The sequence below is a fragment of the Lepus europaeus genome, unplaced genomic scaffold, assembly GCF_033115175.1.
Source record: "Lepus europaeus isolate LE1 unplaced genomic scaffold, mLepTim1.pri SCAFFOLD_105, whole genome shotgun sequence".
NCBI lineage: Eukaryota > Metazoa > Chordata > Mammalia > Lagomorpha > Leporidae > Lepus > Lepus europaeus.
This window is the reverse complement of record NW_026909023.1, coordinates 789,960-806,828: the sequence shown is the minus strand read 5'-3', so window position 1 is coordinate 806,828 and position 16,869 is coordinate 789,960. Positions and strand designations below refer to the sequence as shown.

The window sequence follows — 16,869 nt, the reverse complement described above, 5'->3', positions numbered from 1 at the left end:
CTGAGCCGAGTGTGGGGGGAGGGGCTGGCAGGAGGAAGCTGCCGAGGGTGTCCCCGCGGAGGAGAGGCGACCCCAGGCCCACCCCCAGCAGGCAGTGGGGACCTGAGTCGAGCCCTGTGTGATGGAGGGGGCTGGGGTCCATGGTCCCCTGGCCGCCTTCTGGGGCAGCCACAACTGGGGGCAGACTCCTGGAGGGCTCCCTGGAGGAGGGGTCGCCTTCCCCACACCTGTGGGTGGAGCCCAGGCTGTGCCTCGGGCTGCTCACTGGAGATGGAGCGCAGACCATTGGGTGCCCCTGCAGCTGGGGGTCGGCCACTGCTTCTGAGCAGGGAGCTGCCATCACAGAGCCACGCCCACTACACTGGCATCAGCTTCTCACGTGTGCTTGGGTTAAGATCTGAAAGGCAGGGGGAGAGGGAGAGAGGGAGGGAGAGAGAGAGGGAGAGGGAGGGAGAGAGGGAGAGAGGGAGAGGGAGGGAGGGAGAGAGGGAGAGGGAGAGGGAGGGAGAGAGAGAGAGAGAGGGAGGGAGAGAGGGAGAGGGAGAGGAGAGAGGAGAGGGAGAGGGAGAGGAGGGAGAGGGAGGGGAGAGGGGAGGGAGGGAGGGGAGAGGGAGGAGAGGAGAGGGAGAGAGGGAGAGGGAGAGAGGTCTTCCATCCGCTGGGGTCACTCCCCAGTTGGCTGCAGTGGCCGGAGCTGGGCCGATCCGGAGCCAGGGGCCAGGAGCTTCCTGCTGGTCTCCCACAGGGGTGCAGGGGATTTGTCAGACAAGGGACAGGGACACAGGCGTGGCGCAATGTCATTGTTCCATGTGGGTGCTGGTTCGAGTCCCGGCTTGTCCCAGCTCCCTGTTGTGGCCTGGGAGAGCAGTGGACGATGGCCCCAGGTGCTGGGGGCCCTGCACCTGCGTGGGGAGACCTGGATGGAGCTCCTGGCTTCTGGCTTTAGATCGGCACAGCTCCAGCCACTGTGGCCATCTGGGGGAGTGACCCAGTGGATGGAAGACCTCCCCTCTCTCCCTCTCCTTCTCTCTCCCTCTCTCTCTCTCCCCCCTCTCCCTCCCTCCCCCTCTCCCCCCCTCTCTCTCCCTCTCCCTCTCCTTCTCTCTCCCTCTCTCCCCCCTCTCCCTCTCCTTCTCTCTCCCCCTCCCTCCCCTCTCTCTCTCTCCCTCCCTCTCCCTCTCCCCCCTCCCCTCTCCCCCCTCCCCCTCTCTCTCCCCTGCTCTAATGCAGGAATGCACACACACAGAGGAAGGTGTTCAGTGAACTGGTAGCTGCCCCAGACAGCAAAGAGGCGAGGCAGGTGAGGGCCGGGCAGGAGCCCTGGGAGCAGCCCCTCGTGCTCTTTCCCACGCCTCCTCCGCCGGATCCTCCGTGAGGATGTCGGGAAGGTCGGGAACGTCAAAGGGAAACACTGGCGGCCTCAAGGTTAAGAAGCGACCGGCAAGGAAGGACCAGAGGCTGGCTCCTCCCTTCGCCTGGTGGCGCCGCCCAGCCCGCTGGCTCCGGGGGTGGGGGGCCCTGGGCCTTATCGCGGGGCTGCAGGCTTGGTGGGGTTTGTGGGCAAAATGCTGCCCGTTGGCAGCTGGGCCCGGAGCACCGCCCCGCCCGGGCCCCTTCCCCTCTCTCTCTGCCCAGGGTCCAAAGGCCTCAGGCTTGGTCTCCTGCCCGGGGAGAGCTGGACGGAGCCGGGCTCACCACGGCGCTGCTAGGTGTTCCCTCAATGGTTGATTAAAAAATAAGTTTTTTAAAATTTATTTGAAAGGCAGAGCAACAGGAGAGGGAGAGGGAGAGAAGGAGAGGGAGGGGGAGGGGGAGGGGGAGGGGGGGGAGAGGGAGATACTCCACCTGCTGGGCCACTCCCCAGACACCCCCAGCAGCCAGCGCTGGGCCAGGAGCCAGGAGCCCCCTCCGGGTCTCCCACGTGAGGGGCAGGGACCCCAACACTTGGTGGCCTGAGGGGCCGGCGGCCACTGGCAGGTCCCAAATCTGTGCAGACGCCGAGGAGGCGGGGGGGGGGGGGAGCAGAGGCCCCCAGGCCGGCACAGCGAGGACCCCGGGGCCCCGGAGCCTGCTGGGGGGGGAGGTTTGGGAAAACAGCGGAGGCTGACAGTGACCCAGGACGCCACGGCCCCCCCCCCCAGCCGCAGAATGGCACCTCCCGGAGCCGGGGTGGGGCGGGGCTGCCCAGGGGTCCAGGGGCACTCCGACGCCCCCAGCCCAGTTCCCAGTGCCCGCGTTCAGGGTCTGGCTCCAGCTGCCCGGTCCCGAGCACCGGGAGCAGTGGCCATGGCTCAGGGCTGGGCCCTGCTCTCCCGCAGAGACCAGATGGAGCTCCTGGCCCCGCCTGGCCCAGCGCCCCTGTTGTGGGCATCTGCGGATGAAGACCTCCTTCTCTGCCCTTCCAAACGGCCGGGCCGGCATCCCCTAGAGGCGCAGGTTCGAGTCCCAGCTGCTCCACTTCCCGTCCAGCTCCCTGCTGTGGCCTGGGAGAGCAGCGGACGATGGCCCAGGTCCTTGGGCCCCTGCACCCACGTGGGAGACCCGGATGGAGCTCCTGGCTCCTGGCTTCAGATCAGCCCAGCTCTGGCCCTTGTGGCCATCTGGGGAGTGACCCAGCGGACGGAAGATCCGCCCTCCCCCCCGTCTGTCATTCTAACTCTGAAATAAATACATCTTCAAGTGATTGAAGCAAGTAAGTGAATTAATTAATTAACAGCAAACGGAAGGCAGGGAGCAGAGCGGCCCACCAGGTCCAGCCCTCTGCAGCTCCCGCGGGAGATGCGGACCCCGGCCCGCACAGCTGCAGCCGCTGACCCCGGCCCGCACCGCCCGCACAGCCTGCACACCGCACAGCCGTGAGCCGCTGACCCCGGTCCGCACAGCCGGGAGACGAGGACCCCGGCCCGCATAGCTGGGACACACAGACCGCGGCCCGCACAGCCGTGAGCCGCTGACCCCGGTCCGCACAGCTGGGACACGTAGACCCTGGCCCGCACAGCCGGGAGACGAGGACCCCGGCCCACACAGCTGGGACACATAGACCGCGGCCCGCACAGCCGGGAGATGAGGACCCCGGCCCGCACAGCTGGGACACGTAGACCCCGGCCCGCACCGCAGGGATCCGCGGACCCGGGCCCGCATAGCTGGGACACGTAGACCCCGGCCCGCACAGCCAGGAGACGAGGACCCCGGCCCGGACAGCTGGGACACGTAGACCCCGGCCCGCACCGCCGGGAGACGAGGACTCCGGCCCGCACAGCTGGGACACGTAGACCCCGGCCCGCACAGCTGGGACACGTAGACCCCGGCCCGCACAGCCGGGAGACGAGGACCCCGGCCCGCACAGCTGGGACACGTAGACCCCGGCCCGCACAGCCGGGAGACGAGGACCCCGGCCCGCACCGCCGGAGCCGCGGCTGCGCCTGGGGAACGCGGGGAAGTGCCCTGTTTGCCCGGGGACCCGCGCCCCGCGCCCGGGCAGCGCCTGCGGGGGACCCCCGCGCCCCACTTCCGGATCCATCCGGCACCAGCGAGATTTTCGCTCAGGCCCCAAGTTCACGGCCAGCGCTTCCCCGGTTGTTTACCCAGGGAGCTGGCTTCCGCCCGAAGGCCGAGCCGCGCGAACGGCGCGGATCACCGATCACCACCGAACGCCGGCCGCGGGGGCGGGGCGCGGCGGGGCGGCCCCGGCGCCCGGTGAGGGGCCCGGACGGGGGCCGCGGGCCCGGGCGCCGACGCGGGCTCCGCCCCGCCCCCAACCAGACGGCCCCGCGGTGGGGGCGGGGCGGGCAGGGCGCGCGCGGCGCGTACCCGGCGCCCGGTGACGCCGGAGAAAGGGGGCGGCCCCCGCGGCGCACGCCTGACCAATAGCCAGCCGGGACTCACGCCCGGACTCGGCCTCGGCCAATCAGACTCCCGAGGGGGCGGGCGCCCCCGCTCCCCGGCGGCGCGCGGGGCGGGGCCTGGGCGCAGCGCCTATAAAGGCGGGCGGCGGCGGCGGCGCCATTTTGCGGACGGCGAGCGGCGGCGGGGCGCGGGGAGGCGCAGCGGGGGATTTGCTGGTTTCGGACCCCAGCGGCCGGATGGTGAAATCCTCCCTGCAGCGGATCCTCAACAGCCACTGCTTCGCCAGAGAGAAGGAAGGGGACAAGGCCAGCGCCGCCCACGCCAGCCGCACCATGCCGCGCCTGAGCCTGCCCGCCGGCCGCGGCGGCCGCAGCGCCGAGAGGTGAGCGCCCCGCCCCCGCCCGAAGCTTCCAGAAGCGCCGGCCCGCGGGGAGTCGGCCCGGGGCGGGGTCTGGGCCGCGGCGGGGCGGGGCGCCCCCTGGGGGCCGGCGCCGCCCCCGTGCCTGATCCCCGCGGCGGGGTCGCCCCTTGGGGCGTGGGGGTCGCGGGAGGAGGCCTGGGGGGCCGGGTGGGGCCGGGGGTGGGGGGTCGCGGGGGGCGCTGGGGGTCGCGGGAGGAGGCCTGGGGGGCCAGGTGGGGCCGGGGATGGGGGGGTCGCGGGGGTCGCTGGGGGGACGTGGGGGTCGCGGGAGGAGGTCTGGGGGGGTCGCGGGGGGCGCTGGGGGGACGTGGGGGTCGCGGGAGGAGGTCTGGGGGGTCGCGGGGGGCGCTTGGGGGGCGTGCGGGTCGCGGGAGGAGGCCTGTGGGGCCGGGGGTGGGAGCCCGCGGGGGACGTGGGGGTCGCGGGAGGAGGTCTGGGGGGCCGGGTGGGGCTGGGGGTGGGAGGCCAGCCCGCGGGGGTCGCTGGGGGGACATGGGGGTCGCGGGAGGAGGCCTGGGGGGCCGGGGGTGGGAGCCCGCGGGGGGCGCTGGGGGGACGTGGAGGTCGCGGGAGGAGGCCTGGGGGGCCGGGTGGGGCCGGGGGCGGTGGGTCAGCCCGGCTCGGGGGTCGCTGCGAGGCCCCCCGGCGGCGCCGAACAAGATGGAGGCGGCTTCGGGGCCTGTGGACGCCGCGCGGCAAATGGCTGCTGGCGCCGCGGCCGAGGTGACGCAAGATCCCCGCAGGGCCTCCCCCCACGGCTGTCGTCACCCGGGTCCGGGGCCTCGGTGGTGCTCCTGATGTCCCTCACCCACCCCTGAAGATCCCAGGTGGGCGAGGGGATAGCCAGAGGGATCCCAGCCTCGCGGCCGCGCCGCTGTACTCCGTGAGTTCGGGCCCCGCGCCCCCGCCCTGCTCCTGCCCCGCCCCCACAGCCGGCCCCGCGCCCCCGCCCCGCCCCCCGCTCCCTGCTCTGACGCGCGCCCCCGCAGGACCAGCGGCTGAGCGTGACCGAGGAGCTGACGCCGGGCGGCCAGACGCGGGTCCTGCACGTGCGGTCCCGGCTGTCGGACGCCAGGCAGGTCAGCTGGAGGGCGGTGCTGAGCGCCAACCGCCTGTACGTGGAGCTGCCGGCCGGCCCGCTGCCCGAGGGCTGCAAGGACAGGTGAGGGCGGGGCCTGGGGGTGGGGGCGGGGGCGGGGTCAGGTGGGCGGGGCGGGGCCGGCCTGGGGGCGGGGCCGGGCTCACGCGCCTCCCCGCAGCCTCGCGGTGCTGCTGGAGTTCGCCGAGGAGCAGCTGCGCGCCGACCACGTCTTCATCTGCTTCCCCAAGAACCGCGAGGACCGAGGTGCGGCCGGGGGCGGCCGGGGGGGGGGGGCGCGGGCCGGGGTAGCCCCTCCCCGCTCTGACCTCCCCGCCCGCCCCCCGCAGCCGCCCTGCTCCGCACCTTCGGCTTCCTGGGCTTCGAGCTGGTGAGGCCGGGGCACCCGCTGGTCCCCGCGCGGCCCGACGCCTGCTTCCTGGCCTACTCGCTGCGGGAGTAGCGGAGCCCGCGCTGTGCCCGCGATGAACGCCCTCGGACCCGTGTCGTGTTTGTGATACTGAAGTGTTTGCTTTAATTCTAAATAAAAGTTTATATTTTACTTTTCCACTGCTGCGGTGCCGTGGGTCCACTCGTGGGCGGGGCCTGGTGCGGACCCCGCGCCCCGCAGCCCTACCCAGGCCCTGCAGTGGGGGGCTTACGGCCGATGACCCGCGGGGCGTCAGGGGAGCACTTCCGGGTCGCGTTGTGCGCGCCTAGCGCTGCCTGCCGGCCGTAGCAGAAATGGGGGACGAGACCTCTGAGACGGCGAGTCTTAGGATTGATTGGTTTGGAAGATTCAGACCCAATCCACTCCCCGGGGGGCTGCATCCAGGCCTCCGACATACCTGGGCCGGGACCCCCAGCCAGGTGGACTCGGGGAGGGGCGGGGAGCGAGGAGGCCCGGGGCGAGGGCGGGCGCTCCAGGCTCCAGGGGGCTTCCCTTACCGAGACCCCGCCATCGGCGGCACTAAGGCTGCCGGGAGGGCACTCGGACAGTCGCGGGCCCCGCGCTCGGGGTACCCGGAGGCCTCGCCGAGCCGCCGTCCGCGGGGTCGGGGTCAGTCCCACAGCAGCTCCAGGGCGTGGCCAGCGACAACTCGGTGGCCTCGGCCAGGTCTTCGCAGCACAGCCAGTCCTGCAGGTCCGGCGCCAGGCCCCCCGCCGCGCGCTCCCCCAGCTGCAGAACCAGCCCCGCGCAGGCGCACCTGCAGCCAGCGCCCCAGCAGAGCCCCGCGGCCGCGCAACTCCCGCCCGGGCCCCCAGAGCAGCGCCTGAGCGCGCCGCGCGGCCAAGCACTGCAAGCCCGCGAGCAGGGGCGAGGCCTCGGGAGGCGCCAGGGCGCTAAGCAGCGAGGAGCAGGCGGCCCAGCGGCAGCGCGTGGGCGCCCGGCCAGCGCAGCCGAAGTCGGCGAACAGCAGGCGCAGAGACGCGCGGCCCGCAGCCCCTGGGCGCGGCCAGCAGCAGGTTCTGGGCGCGCAGCTCGGCCAGGTGCTCCAAGGCCGCGCTCAACTGCTGGCCCACGCCAGCTCCCGCGGCCTCCGGGCGCTCACCTCCTGCAGCCACTGAGCCGCGGTGCGCTCCGGCACCTCGGCCACCAGCGCCACGGGGCCTGTCCAGGGCGCCGCGGGCAGTGCGCCCTCGCGCACCAGGCCACACAGCCCCTGCAGGTGGAAGTGGGGCCTCCGCCCCGGGGCCTGGGCACCTGCGGGGGCGGAGGGCGTGGTCAGGGCGGTGACCGCCGGGTTTCTGGTAGTTTCCGCCTCGCTCTGAGGAGGATTAAACCCAGGGGGTACCGTGGTTGAGGGTCAGAATCTCCGGTTTGTCTCCGGCCCCGCCCTTTCTGACCACCTGCTAAAGTGGGAGGGGCCTGTGATCCCGGAAGCGGCTTCGTGGCCGTTTTAGTGCGGGGGTCAGTTTTGGAGGCCGGGTCCTGAGCCTGGGAGAGCACCCGACCCCCGTAAGGAGCCCAGCGGCAGCGGCCAGCGGTCTGGAGAGCTTCAGCCTTGGGGGCCCTGGGGCGGGTGCATTTAAACTCCCGGGGAGCGGGAGCGCTGTGGCGCACCGGGTTAGGCCACGGCCTGCAGGGCCAGCATCCCATATGGACGCCGGTTCGAGTCCTGGCTGCTCCACTTCCGATCCAGCTCCCTGCCAATAGCCTGAGAGAGGTGGCCCAAGAACCTGGGTCCCTGCACCCACGTGGGAGACTCGGAGAAGGCTCCGGGCTTCGGCCTGGCCCAGCTCTGGCCGTCGTGGCCATCTGGAATGAGCTACAAACAGCCTTAGCCCACTCGGCCACAGCGCTGTTCCCAGTCAGGGCCCAGCCTGACCATGGCTCAGGGTTATCCATCTATCTATCTATCTATCTATCTATCTATTTATTTATTTATTTTTGCCAGGCAGAGTAGAGACAGAGAAAGGTCTTCCTTCCGTTGGTTCACCCCTAGATGGCCACTATGGCCGGTGCACCACGCTGATCTGAAGGCAGGAGCCAGGTGCTTCCTCCTGGGCACCGGCCTTAGTTTTTTTTTTTTTTTTTTTTTTTTTTTGACAGGCAGAGTGGACAGTGAGAGAGAGAGAGACAGAGAGAAAGGTCTTCCTTTGCCGTTGGTTCACCCTCTAATGGCCGCCGCGGTAGCGCGCTGCGGCCGGCGCACCGCGCTGTTCCGATAGCAGGAGCCAGGTGCTTCTCCTGGTCTCCCATGCGGGTGCAGGGCCCAAGCACTTGGGCCATCCTCCACTGCACTCCCTGGCCACAGCAGAGAGCTGGCCTGGAAGAGGGGCAACCGGGACAGGATCGGTGCCCCGACCGGGACAAGAACCCGGTGTGCCGGCGCCGCAAGGCGGAGGATTAGCCTGTTGAGCCACGGCGCTGGCCCGGCCTTAGTTTTAATTTTAATTAGAACGCTGCTCTGAGCGCGGACTCCCTAGAGTCCCGGGCCCCTGAAGGTGGGGAAGGGGTACGACGAGACCCCTCCCAAGGGTCACACACACCTGCCTCGGGCGCGAGGCGGGGCGGCTCACCTTGGCCGCCACGCACGGCGAGCTGTCCAGGAGGCGGAAGCTATGTCGGGGCGGCCGCCCGTGAGCCGGGCCCGCAGCCGGGCGCGCAGCCGGGCGCGGATGCTGCGCAGGCCCTGGAGCTGCAGGGCGAGCAGCGCCCCCAGGCTGTGCAGCTCCCCGAGGCCGAGGGCCAGCTCTGCAGGGCAGGCCAGCCCCGCCTCGGCCTGGCTGTCGTCCACGTCCACGCTGTGGGATCCCAGGAGGGGCCTCCGCGTGGAGCCGGGACCGGGGGCCGAGTGTGTGGGCAGGGACTGGGTGCGGGTTAAGGCCTTCTTGGGCAGGGCTGGGGGCTGGGGGCTGCAGGTCGGGGGCGAGGGAGCCGGGTGTCCGCCGGCCTTGGAGGGCAGCAGGTGGGCGCGGACCTCACCTGCGGGGGAGGGGAAGGCAGAGAGCGTGGGGGGGAAGTGAGGGCCATGGCTCCACCCCCAGCGTCCATCTCCCCAAGGCCCTGCCCCTACCGGCTTCCAGGGCCCCGTCCCAGGTGGTCTTCGCCAGTCTCCCCCCCGCCCCCCACCGTGGGGGCCCCCAGGGCCGCAGGTTGCCGTAGGTGGGCTCCGCGGTCTCTGGGCGGATCATGCTGCTGGGGGCGGCGGTGGGGCACACGACGCTGGTGTGGGTGGGGTGCCAGGGGCCGGGGGCTCGTGCCCTCCTCCGGGGGGCAGGAGGGTCCCCGCGGGCCTTCGGGGTGGTCTGGCCTGCGGGCGCCCAGCTCTCAGCCCTCCTCCCCGGGAGGACCGGCGTGAACTCCGAGAGGGGGAGAGGGCAGCCTGGTGCCCCCAGCACAGTGGGCAGGAAGCACTCACAACCATCGTCCGCAGGCCCAGCCCCTCACTTCCCCACTGCCCACTGCCCACTGCCCGCCCGCTGGACCCGGGCCGGCGCAGAGCCAGCGGGGGCAGGGACCGTGGGCGGGCGGCTGGGCCCTGGGGCTGCCTGGCCCGCAGCATCGTCTGAGACCCCCCGGTGACCCCGCCCGGCCCGGTCCAGCCCGGCTGAGTGACCTCGGGCAACACCTGTCGCCCTCCGTGCTGGTCCGGCCACACTGGCTGTGTATCCCCTCTCACCTCCTGCCCCTGCGCCCTATACATTTATTTATTTTATTTTATTTTATTTTATTTTATTTTATTTTATTTTATTTTATTTTTGACAGGCAGAGTGGACAGTGAGAGAGAGAGACAGAGAGAAAGGTCTTCCTTTGCCATTGGTTCACTCTCCAATGGCCGCCGCGGCCGGCATGCTGCGGCCGGCGCACCGCGCTGATCCGAAGCCAGGAGCCAGGTGCTTCTCCTGGTCTCCCATGCGGGTGCAGAGCCCAGGGACTCGGGCCATCCTCGACTGCCTTCCCAGGCCATAGCAGAGAGCTGGCCTGGAAGAGGGGCAACCAGGATAGAATCCGGCGCCCCAACCGGGACTAGAACCCGGTGTGCCGGCGCCACTAGGCGGAGGATTAGCCTGTTGAGCCACGGCGCCGGCCCCTATACATTTATTTTAAAAAGACAATTTCTCGGGGCTACCACTGTGGCGCAGTGGGCTAAGCCCACGCCCGCAGTGCCGGCATCCCACATGGACGCCGGTTCAAGACCCGGCTGCTCCACTTCCTGTCCAGCTCTCTGCTGTGGCCTGGGAAAGCAGTGGAGGATGGCCCAAGTCCTTGGGCCCCTGCACCCGCGTGGGAGACCTGGATGGAGCTCCTGGCTTTGGCCTGGGCCAGCACTGGCTTTTGCGGCCATTAGGGGAGTAAGCCAGTGGATGGAAGACCTCTCTCTCTCCCTCCTCCTCTCTCTCTCTCTCTCTCTCTCTCTCTCTCTCTCTCTGTCCTTTAAAAACACAAAGGAGGCCGATTCCCAGGTGATGACCCGGGGCCATCCCAGGCTCATGGCTCCCCAGATTGTCCATAGAGAGGGGCGCAGCCTCCCCCAGACCCTCGCAGGACCGGGCAGGAGGGGGCGGTGCCCTGTCTCGGGCCAGGCTCGGGAGCAGGCTGCTGCCCACTGCTGGGACCCCAGGCAGAGGGGCTGGTGAGCTGAGCCTGGAGAGAGTGGGAGGCACCTGGGGGTGCGCCCGGTCCCCAGAGCCCTCCCCTAAGGGCGGGGCTTCCCGGCTGGGGGAGGAAGTTGGGGGTTCCGCTTCCTCCCGGTGGAGCCTGGCTCCGCCCGTCCTCCCTCAGCCCCTGTGTGAAATGGGGTCGCAAGGGGAGGGGAGTGCCGGGACGGGCCCCTGGCAGCAGCGTGGGTGCCCCTGCAGCGCCCCCTCTGGTGTCCTCTCCACGGGGGTCATTCTCCGGGCCTCGGGGACCCCGGCCGGCCCCGCCCCCGCCCTCTGCACCACGCCATGGCCGTTAAGGAGAACCTGAAGTTTGCTATTAAATCAGGCTAGTTTTATTGGATTCCAACCAAGAACAGCAGGGAAGGGGGCTGTGGGGGGGCCGGGGGCGGCCAGGGGCGGGGAGACCCCAGCGTTCTGCCGTCGCTGTCCCTGTCCAGGCCGAGAGCGCCCCCCACCCCGTCTGTGATGCGGCTGAAGGCACTTGGATGTCGTTTTGGGGGGCCCTTGGGGAGCCACGGCCACCGGGGTGGGTTCTGCCTGCCTCACGGGGGCGGGGCTTCAGCCCCAGGCACGCCCATGCGTGTCCAGGGCTCCGCCTCCCCTGGCTGAGCTCCGGCCGGGCAGGAGGGGACCCTGCCTCTGGACGCACACCCCTGAGCCTCGGCCCCGTCCTGCAGAGGGCGCTGTCGGTCCCAGGGCCCCCCGTGGCTGGGCAGCACAGCTGGCTCCGGGCCTCCCAGGGGTGGCCAGGCCACACGCGGTCACCATGCTGAGGTCCCGGACGGTCCCCATCTGCCATCCGAGTTCTCCTGCCCGCTCACCCCGGTGACGGAGGCCCGGTCCCTGCACAGCCAGCGGCAGTGGTCCTGGGGGAGCTGCGACCCCCCCCACGCCCCGCAGAGCAGCAGCGGCCGAGGTTGCCTGGCCACGGCTGGGTCCCCGCCTCCCCGAGCGGAGTCAGCCTCCCTGGCCGCCCCCACGCTGCTGGGCTTCCCCTGTGGGCAGTGGGTCAGTGGGGGCCGCAGCGGGGGCTGGGGTGCCCTCGGGGGAGGGAGGTCCCCCCAGCTGGCCTGGCGAGAGAACTGCCCGGGTGGCCCCCCACCCAGCGCCAGCTGTGGGGCAGGTGGAGGAGGCTGGAGGTGCGGCTCCCGCCCACGGGCAGCCCCAGTGGGCCAGTGTCCTGGCGTGAGCCATGTGTGTCTCTAGTATGAGCTATACATGTCCCGGCGTGAGCCATGCGTGTCCCTGTGTGTCATGTATGTCATTTGGGCCATGCATGTCCCTGTGTGACCCACGTGTGTCTCTGGTGTGTCATGTGTGTCTGTGTCAGCTGTGTGTCCCTGGTGTGAGCCATACATGTCTCTGCTGCACCGTGTCTGTCCCTGTGTGTCATGTGTGTCTCTGGCATGCCGTGTGTGTCTGTGTGAGCCATGCATGGCCCTGTGTGACCTATGCGTGCCCATGTGTGACCCATGCATGTCCCTGGGTGTCATGTGTGTCCCTGGTGTGAGCCATTCATGGCTCTGCTGTATCATGTCTGTCCCTGTATGAGCCATGCGTGTCCCTGGCGTGTCGTGTGTCCGTGTGAGCCATGCCTGTGCCTGGTAAGAGCAGTGGTCTCAGAGCATCCCTTACGCCCCCGGGGGGCCGCTCTGGAGCCCATGGCCTGACCCAGGGCTAGCCGGGAGCGAGCTTCGTGTGGGGTCCCAGGTGTGCAGCATGTGCTCTGCCTATGAGGGTGGGCGGCCAGGGGACAGCAGCGCAGGCCTCCCAGGCACCGCCCCTTGCCCCCCTCCCCCCGCAGGAGCCAGCCAGGTGGGACAGGAACAAGGGCAGGAGCCCTAGGGGCAGCAGCTGGCGCCTCCCTGTCCCCCACTCCAGCAGGGCAGGGGGGGTGGTGGGAGTGGGCGTGGAAACCTCTAGAACCCTCTGCTGAGAAGCCAGGGTGGCCTGCGAGGAGGGGGCGGAGCCCAGTGCAGGTGGCGGCCGCCCCTCCCCCGCACCGGTGGAGTCGCCCCTCCCCCGCACAGTGGGGCCGCCCCTCCCCCGCACCGGTGGGCCGCCCCTCCCCCGCACAGGTGGCCGCCCCTCCCCCGCACCGGTGCGCCGCCGCTCCCCGCACAGGCGCCCTCCCCCGCACTGGTGGGCCGCCGCTCCCCGCACAGGCGCCCCCCCGCCCCGCGCGCCCTCAGATCATCTTCATGTTGAACTTGCGCGCGCTGCCCGGGCCCGCGGCGGCGGCCGGGCCGTCGGCCTTGCGGAACGAGTACTCGACGGAGAAGCTGTTCTTGTGCTGCCCGCGGCCGCGGCTCCAGGCGAAGAGCAGCAGGAAGCAGAAGAGGACGACGCCCAGGAAGGTGATGCAGCCCATGGCCGTGGACACCAGGATGGTGGTGAGGTCCAGCGGCGAGCGCGCGGCCGCCTGCGTGTCGTTGCGGCCGCGGCCCGGCGTGGCGTTGGCGGCGGCCGGCTCGGGCCGCACGGCCAGCGTGGCGAAGTAGGTGTCGTTGCCGCCCGCGTTGCTGGCCACGCACGTGTAGGTGCCGCTGTCCTGCGGCCGCGCGTCCGCGATCTCCAGCGTGCCCCCGGGCAGCAGGCGCGCGCGGCCCGCGCTCTGCGCCGTCACCACGCGGTGCTGCGGCGTGACCCAGGCCACGGTGGGCGCCGGCTCGCCCTCGGCGCGGCACAGGAAGCGCACGGCGTCGCCGGCCGCCGCCGCCACGCGCTGCAGCCGCCGCTCGCGGATCTTGGGCTTGCGGCACACGAAGTACTCGAACAGCACGGCGTCGGGCAGGCTGCGCAGCGCGTCCCCGCGCACCTCGGCCGGCGTGGCGCAGGCCGGCAGCCGCCCGTCGAAGTTGAGCGTCTTGCGGCGCTGCACGATCCACAGCAGGCGGCAGTCGCAGGCCAGCGGGTTGCCGTCCACGCGCAGCGTCTCCAGCGTGTTCACCGAGTGGAAGGTGCTCTCCTCCAGCGTGGACAGCAGGTTGTTGGAGAGGTTGAGCAGGCGGATCTGGCGCAGGCCCAGGAAGGCCTGCGGCTCCACCACGGCCAGCAGCGCGCCGGCCAGGTGCAGCTCGCGCAGGCGCACCAGGTCGCGGAAGGAGCCGCGCGGCAGGGCGCTGATGGGGTTGTGCGAGAGGTTGAGGCAGGCGAGGTGCGCCTGGTGGCGCAGCGCGGCGGCCGGCACGGCGGTGATGTTGGTGTGCGTGACGGACAGCGAGGTGAGGTTGAGGCCGCGCAGGCTGCCCGGCGCCACCTCCTCCAGCAGCGGCCAGTTGTCGATCTCCAGGTGCCGCAGGCCGGGCAGCCGCTGGAAGTTCTGGTCCTCCAGGGCGGCGATGGCCAGGTGGCGCAGGCGCAGCGCGCCCAGGCCGGGCAGCTGGCCCAGCGCCTCGGCCGACAGCGCCGTGAGGTTGCAGCGCTCCAGCGTGAGCTCGCGCAGCGCCAGCAGCCCCGCGAAGGCGCGGCGCGAGATGAACACCAGGTCGTTGTCGCCCACCTCCAGGGTGCGCAGGCTGCGCAGGTCCTGGAAGGCGTAGTCCAGCAGGATCACCAGCTTGTTCTCGCTCAGGTCCAGCAGCGTGAGGTTGCCCAGGCGCGTGAACACGCCCGGCGGGATCAGCGTGAGCTGGTTGCCGCGCAGGCGCAGCACGCGCAGGCGCGGCAGGTGCGCGAAGGCGCCGGGCTCCACGTGCGCGATCACGTTGAGGCTGAGGTCCAGCTCCTCCAGCGCGGGCAGCGCGGCCAGGTCGCCGGGGTTCAGGCAGCGGATGCGGTTGCGGCTGAGCCCCAGCACGCGCGTCTCGGCGGGGATGCCCTCGGGCACGGCGGTCAGGCGGCGGCGCGCGCAGGCCACGGCGCGGGTCTGCGCGGTGCACTCGCAGCGCGCGGGGCAGCCGCCGGCCGGGGGCGGCGCCGCGGGCAGCAGCAGCAGGTGCAGGCTCACGAGGCTCAGCCAGGTCATGGTGCACAGCCTGGGCCTAGGGCCGGGCCACCATCCTGCGCCCCTGAGGGTGGAGGCAGTGTTAGCGCCGGGCGGGCACGGGCGGCTCCCCGCACCAGCCCGCACCCGCACGCCCCAGAGGCCTGGACACGCAACAACTAGGACGTCACGGCCGGCGCTCCTAGCAGCCAGCCACAGACAACAGAGTCCAGCCCCGCGTGGGCGCCGGTTCGAGTCCCGGCCGCTCCATTGCCACCCAGCTCCCGGGAAAGCAGAGGAAGACGGCCCTAGTGCTGGGGCCCCCGCACCCACGAGGGAGACCCGGATGGAGCTCCTGGCTCCGGTCTGGTGCAGCCCTGGCTGTGTGGCCACGGGGGAGTGAACCCGTGGATGGAAGACCTCTCTCTCTCTCTCTGTCACGCTGCCTTTCAAGCAAATATAAAATAAATACAAATCTTTAAGAAAAAATCCCCACCCACAGCTGGGTGGACGCGGGCAGCAGGGCCCACGCGGACGAGCAGCATCACGCGGCCTGGGGCAGCCAAGGCTCTGAGGACCGCTGTGGGAGGCCGGACACACAGGCCCCACACGTGGGCCCCACCCGCAGGACACGCCAGGGACACAGGCCCCACGGGGGCAGGAAGTGGATGTGTGGTCGCCAGGGGCTGGGGAGACTGCTCCTGGGGATTCTGTGGGGTGAGGGAATGTTCTAGAATTAGCTGGGGTGGCTGTGTAGTACTGTGAACACACTGAAAACTACTGAATTGTGTAGGTTGCTTTTTTTAAGATTATTTATTTGAAAGGCAGAGTTAGAGAGAGAGAGACAGAGAGACAGGTCCTCCATCCACTGGGTCACTCCCCAGATGGCCACAACAGCCAGGGCTGGGCCAGGCCGAAGCCGGGAGCCAGGCGCTCTGTCCGGGTCTCCCTCGTGGGTGCAGGCCCCAGCACTTGGTCCGTCTTCCTCTGCCTCCCCAGGCCACAGCAGGGAGCTGGGTTGGAAGTGGAGCAGCCGGGACTAGAACCGGCGCCATGTGGGATGCCGGCACTGCAGGCGGAGGCTTAGCCCAGTACGCAACAGCGCCGGACCCAAACTGTGCTTTCAGATGCTGAACCCCAGGCTGGTCACTGGCCCTGGGGTTGAGATGCCCATGGCCTACATCAGGGTGCCCTGGCTGGACTCCTAGCCAGGGCTCCTGGGAGGCAGCGGGGGTGGGGGGCTGCAGCACCTTAGGGTGTCAGGTGGGGGAGGGGCGCTCCAGGCTGGGCGAGCAGCAGGTGCAAAGGCCCTGAGGCACAGTGGGCAGCTGGGGGCTCCCGCTGGAGTGTGTGGGGCCGGAGTTGGAGCTCAGTGGGGAGGGTCTCGAGGCCAGAGGGCACGGGGCCATGGGGGTCTGCAGACGGTGACGCCAACACGCCTGGGCCCCTGAGGCTGGGGCGGCCAGCAGCTCCTGTCCTGGCTTGGGCTGCAGCCGGAGCCGGATCCTGGGGCTGGCGCGGGGTCCGAGCAGCCACACGGCAGCTGGCAGCGCTGCCAGCCCGCGTCCCCTGGGCCACGCAGCTATTTCTGGCATCCGAACAGCTGAAGCCCCCGGGCGTCCCCCCCACCCCCATCTGCTTCCTCTCCAGGCTGGAGGGGGCCCATCTGCTGCGGCCCCCCCACCAGGGCAGCCTCGGGCTCCCTGGGCCTCTGTGACTCCCAGGGCAGGATTAACCCCCGCGGAGCCACAGGAGCCGCGGCCGTGTCCCCACGGTGAGGCTAAGCCAGGCCCCACGGGAGGCGGCTGATGCCCTTACAGGATGGACACTGGACATGGCCTGTGCCCCCGGGGCGCCTGGAGCCCGGGACTCAGGTGGGGACCAGGGAGCCCTCAGCCTCGGATCCCCGGACCCAAAGGAGGAGAGATGGGGGTGGGGGTGGCCAGACAGTGCTGGGAGAGGCGGGTGGGGTGGGCAGGCAGGGAGGCGCCCAGGGGGGTCAGTCCCACCCAGCCTCTCTGCCTCCGGCTCCCACCCCCGGGCCCTGCCTCGCTGGCGCCCACCCCAGCGCACGACCCTGCCAGGGCCACCCAGCCGGAGCTGAGCACCTGTTCCCCAGGTGGGAGTGGGTTCTGACTCCACCTGCTCTGTGGCCCCCACAGCTGTGCCTCCGCGGGCCCGGCCCTGGGCGCCCCTTCCCGGGCCAAGGCCATGGCCAGGCCTGGGGCTGGGGCCCCAGACCACCGTGTGGCTGCCGTCCGGGGCCCCAGCGCCTTCCAGACGGGGAAACTGAGGCTCGCCCCGGCCACTGCAGACGGCTGAGCAGGTCCTGGGGGACATTGGCCCATTCATTCATTCATTCCCGGCTGTGAGGAGCCAGGCACCCTTCCAGGGGTGGAGCCGGAGCCGGGCAGGGGCCGCTCCCCGCCCAGGGCTCATCCCCCAGGGCCCTGCTCCGGCCACGGCCGCCAACAGCGCCCCCTGCTCCTA

At 70.7% G+C, this 16,869-nt stretch overlaps 2 protein-coding genes and 1 pseudogene across 2 annotated transcripts; 1 reads left to right on the top strand and 2 right to left on the bottom strand.

Moving 5' to 3' along the window:
- Window positions 1–4,017: 4,017 nt before the first annotated feature.
- LOC133754411 (ornithine decarboxylase antizyme 1-like) lies at window positions 4,018–5,907 on the top strand. Its single transcript, XM_062184894.1, is given in 6 exon segments — window positions 4,018–4,228; window positions 5,011–5,062; window positions 5,064–5,150; window positions 5,257–5,429; window positions 5,527–5,612; window positions 5,696–5,907. Coding segments are annotated over 6 exon segments (657 nt in total). The 5' UTR covers window positions 4,018–4,082; the 3' UTR covers window positions 5,809–5,907.
- Window positions 5,908–6,406: 499 nt separating this feature from the next.
- Window positions 6,407–9,217, bottom strand: LOC133754397 (protein PEAK3-like; annotated as a pseudogene).
- Window positions 9,218–12,642: 3,425 nt separating this feature from the next.
- LOC133754441 (leucine-rich repeat and immunoglobulin-like domain-containing nogo receptor-interacting protein 3) lies at window positions 12,643–14,421 on the bottom strand. Its single transcript, XM_062184947.1, has one exon. The coding sequence runs from the start codon at window positions 14,419–14,421 to the stop codon at window positions 12,643–12,645; it is 1,779 nt and encodes a 592-aa protein (XP_062040931.1).
- Between the last annotated feature and the right edge of the window lie 2,448 nt (window positions 14,422–16,869).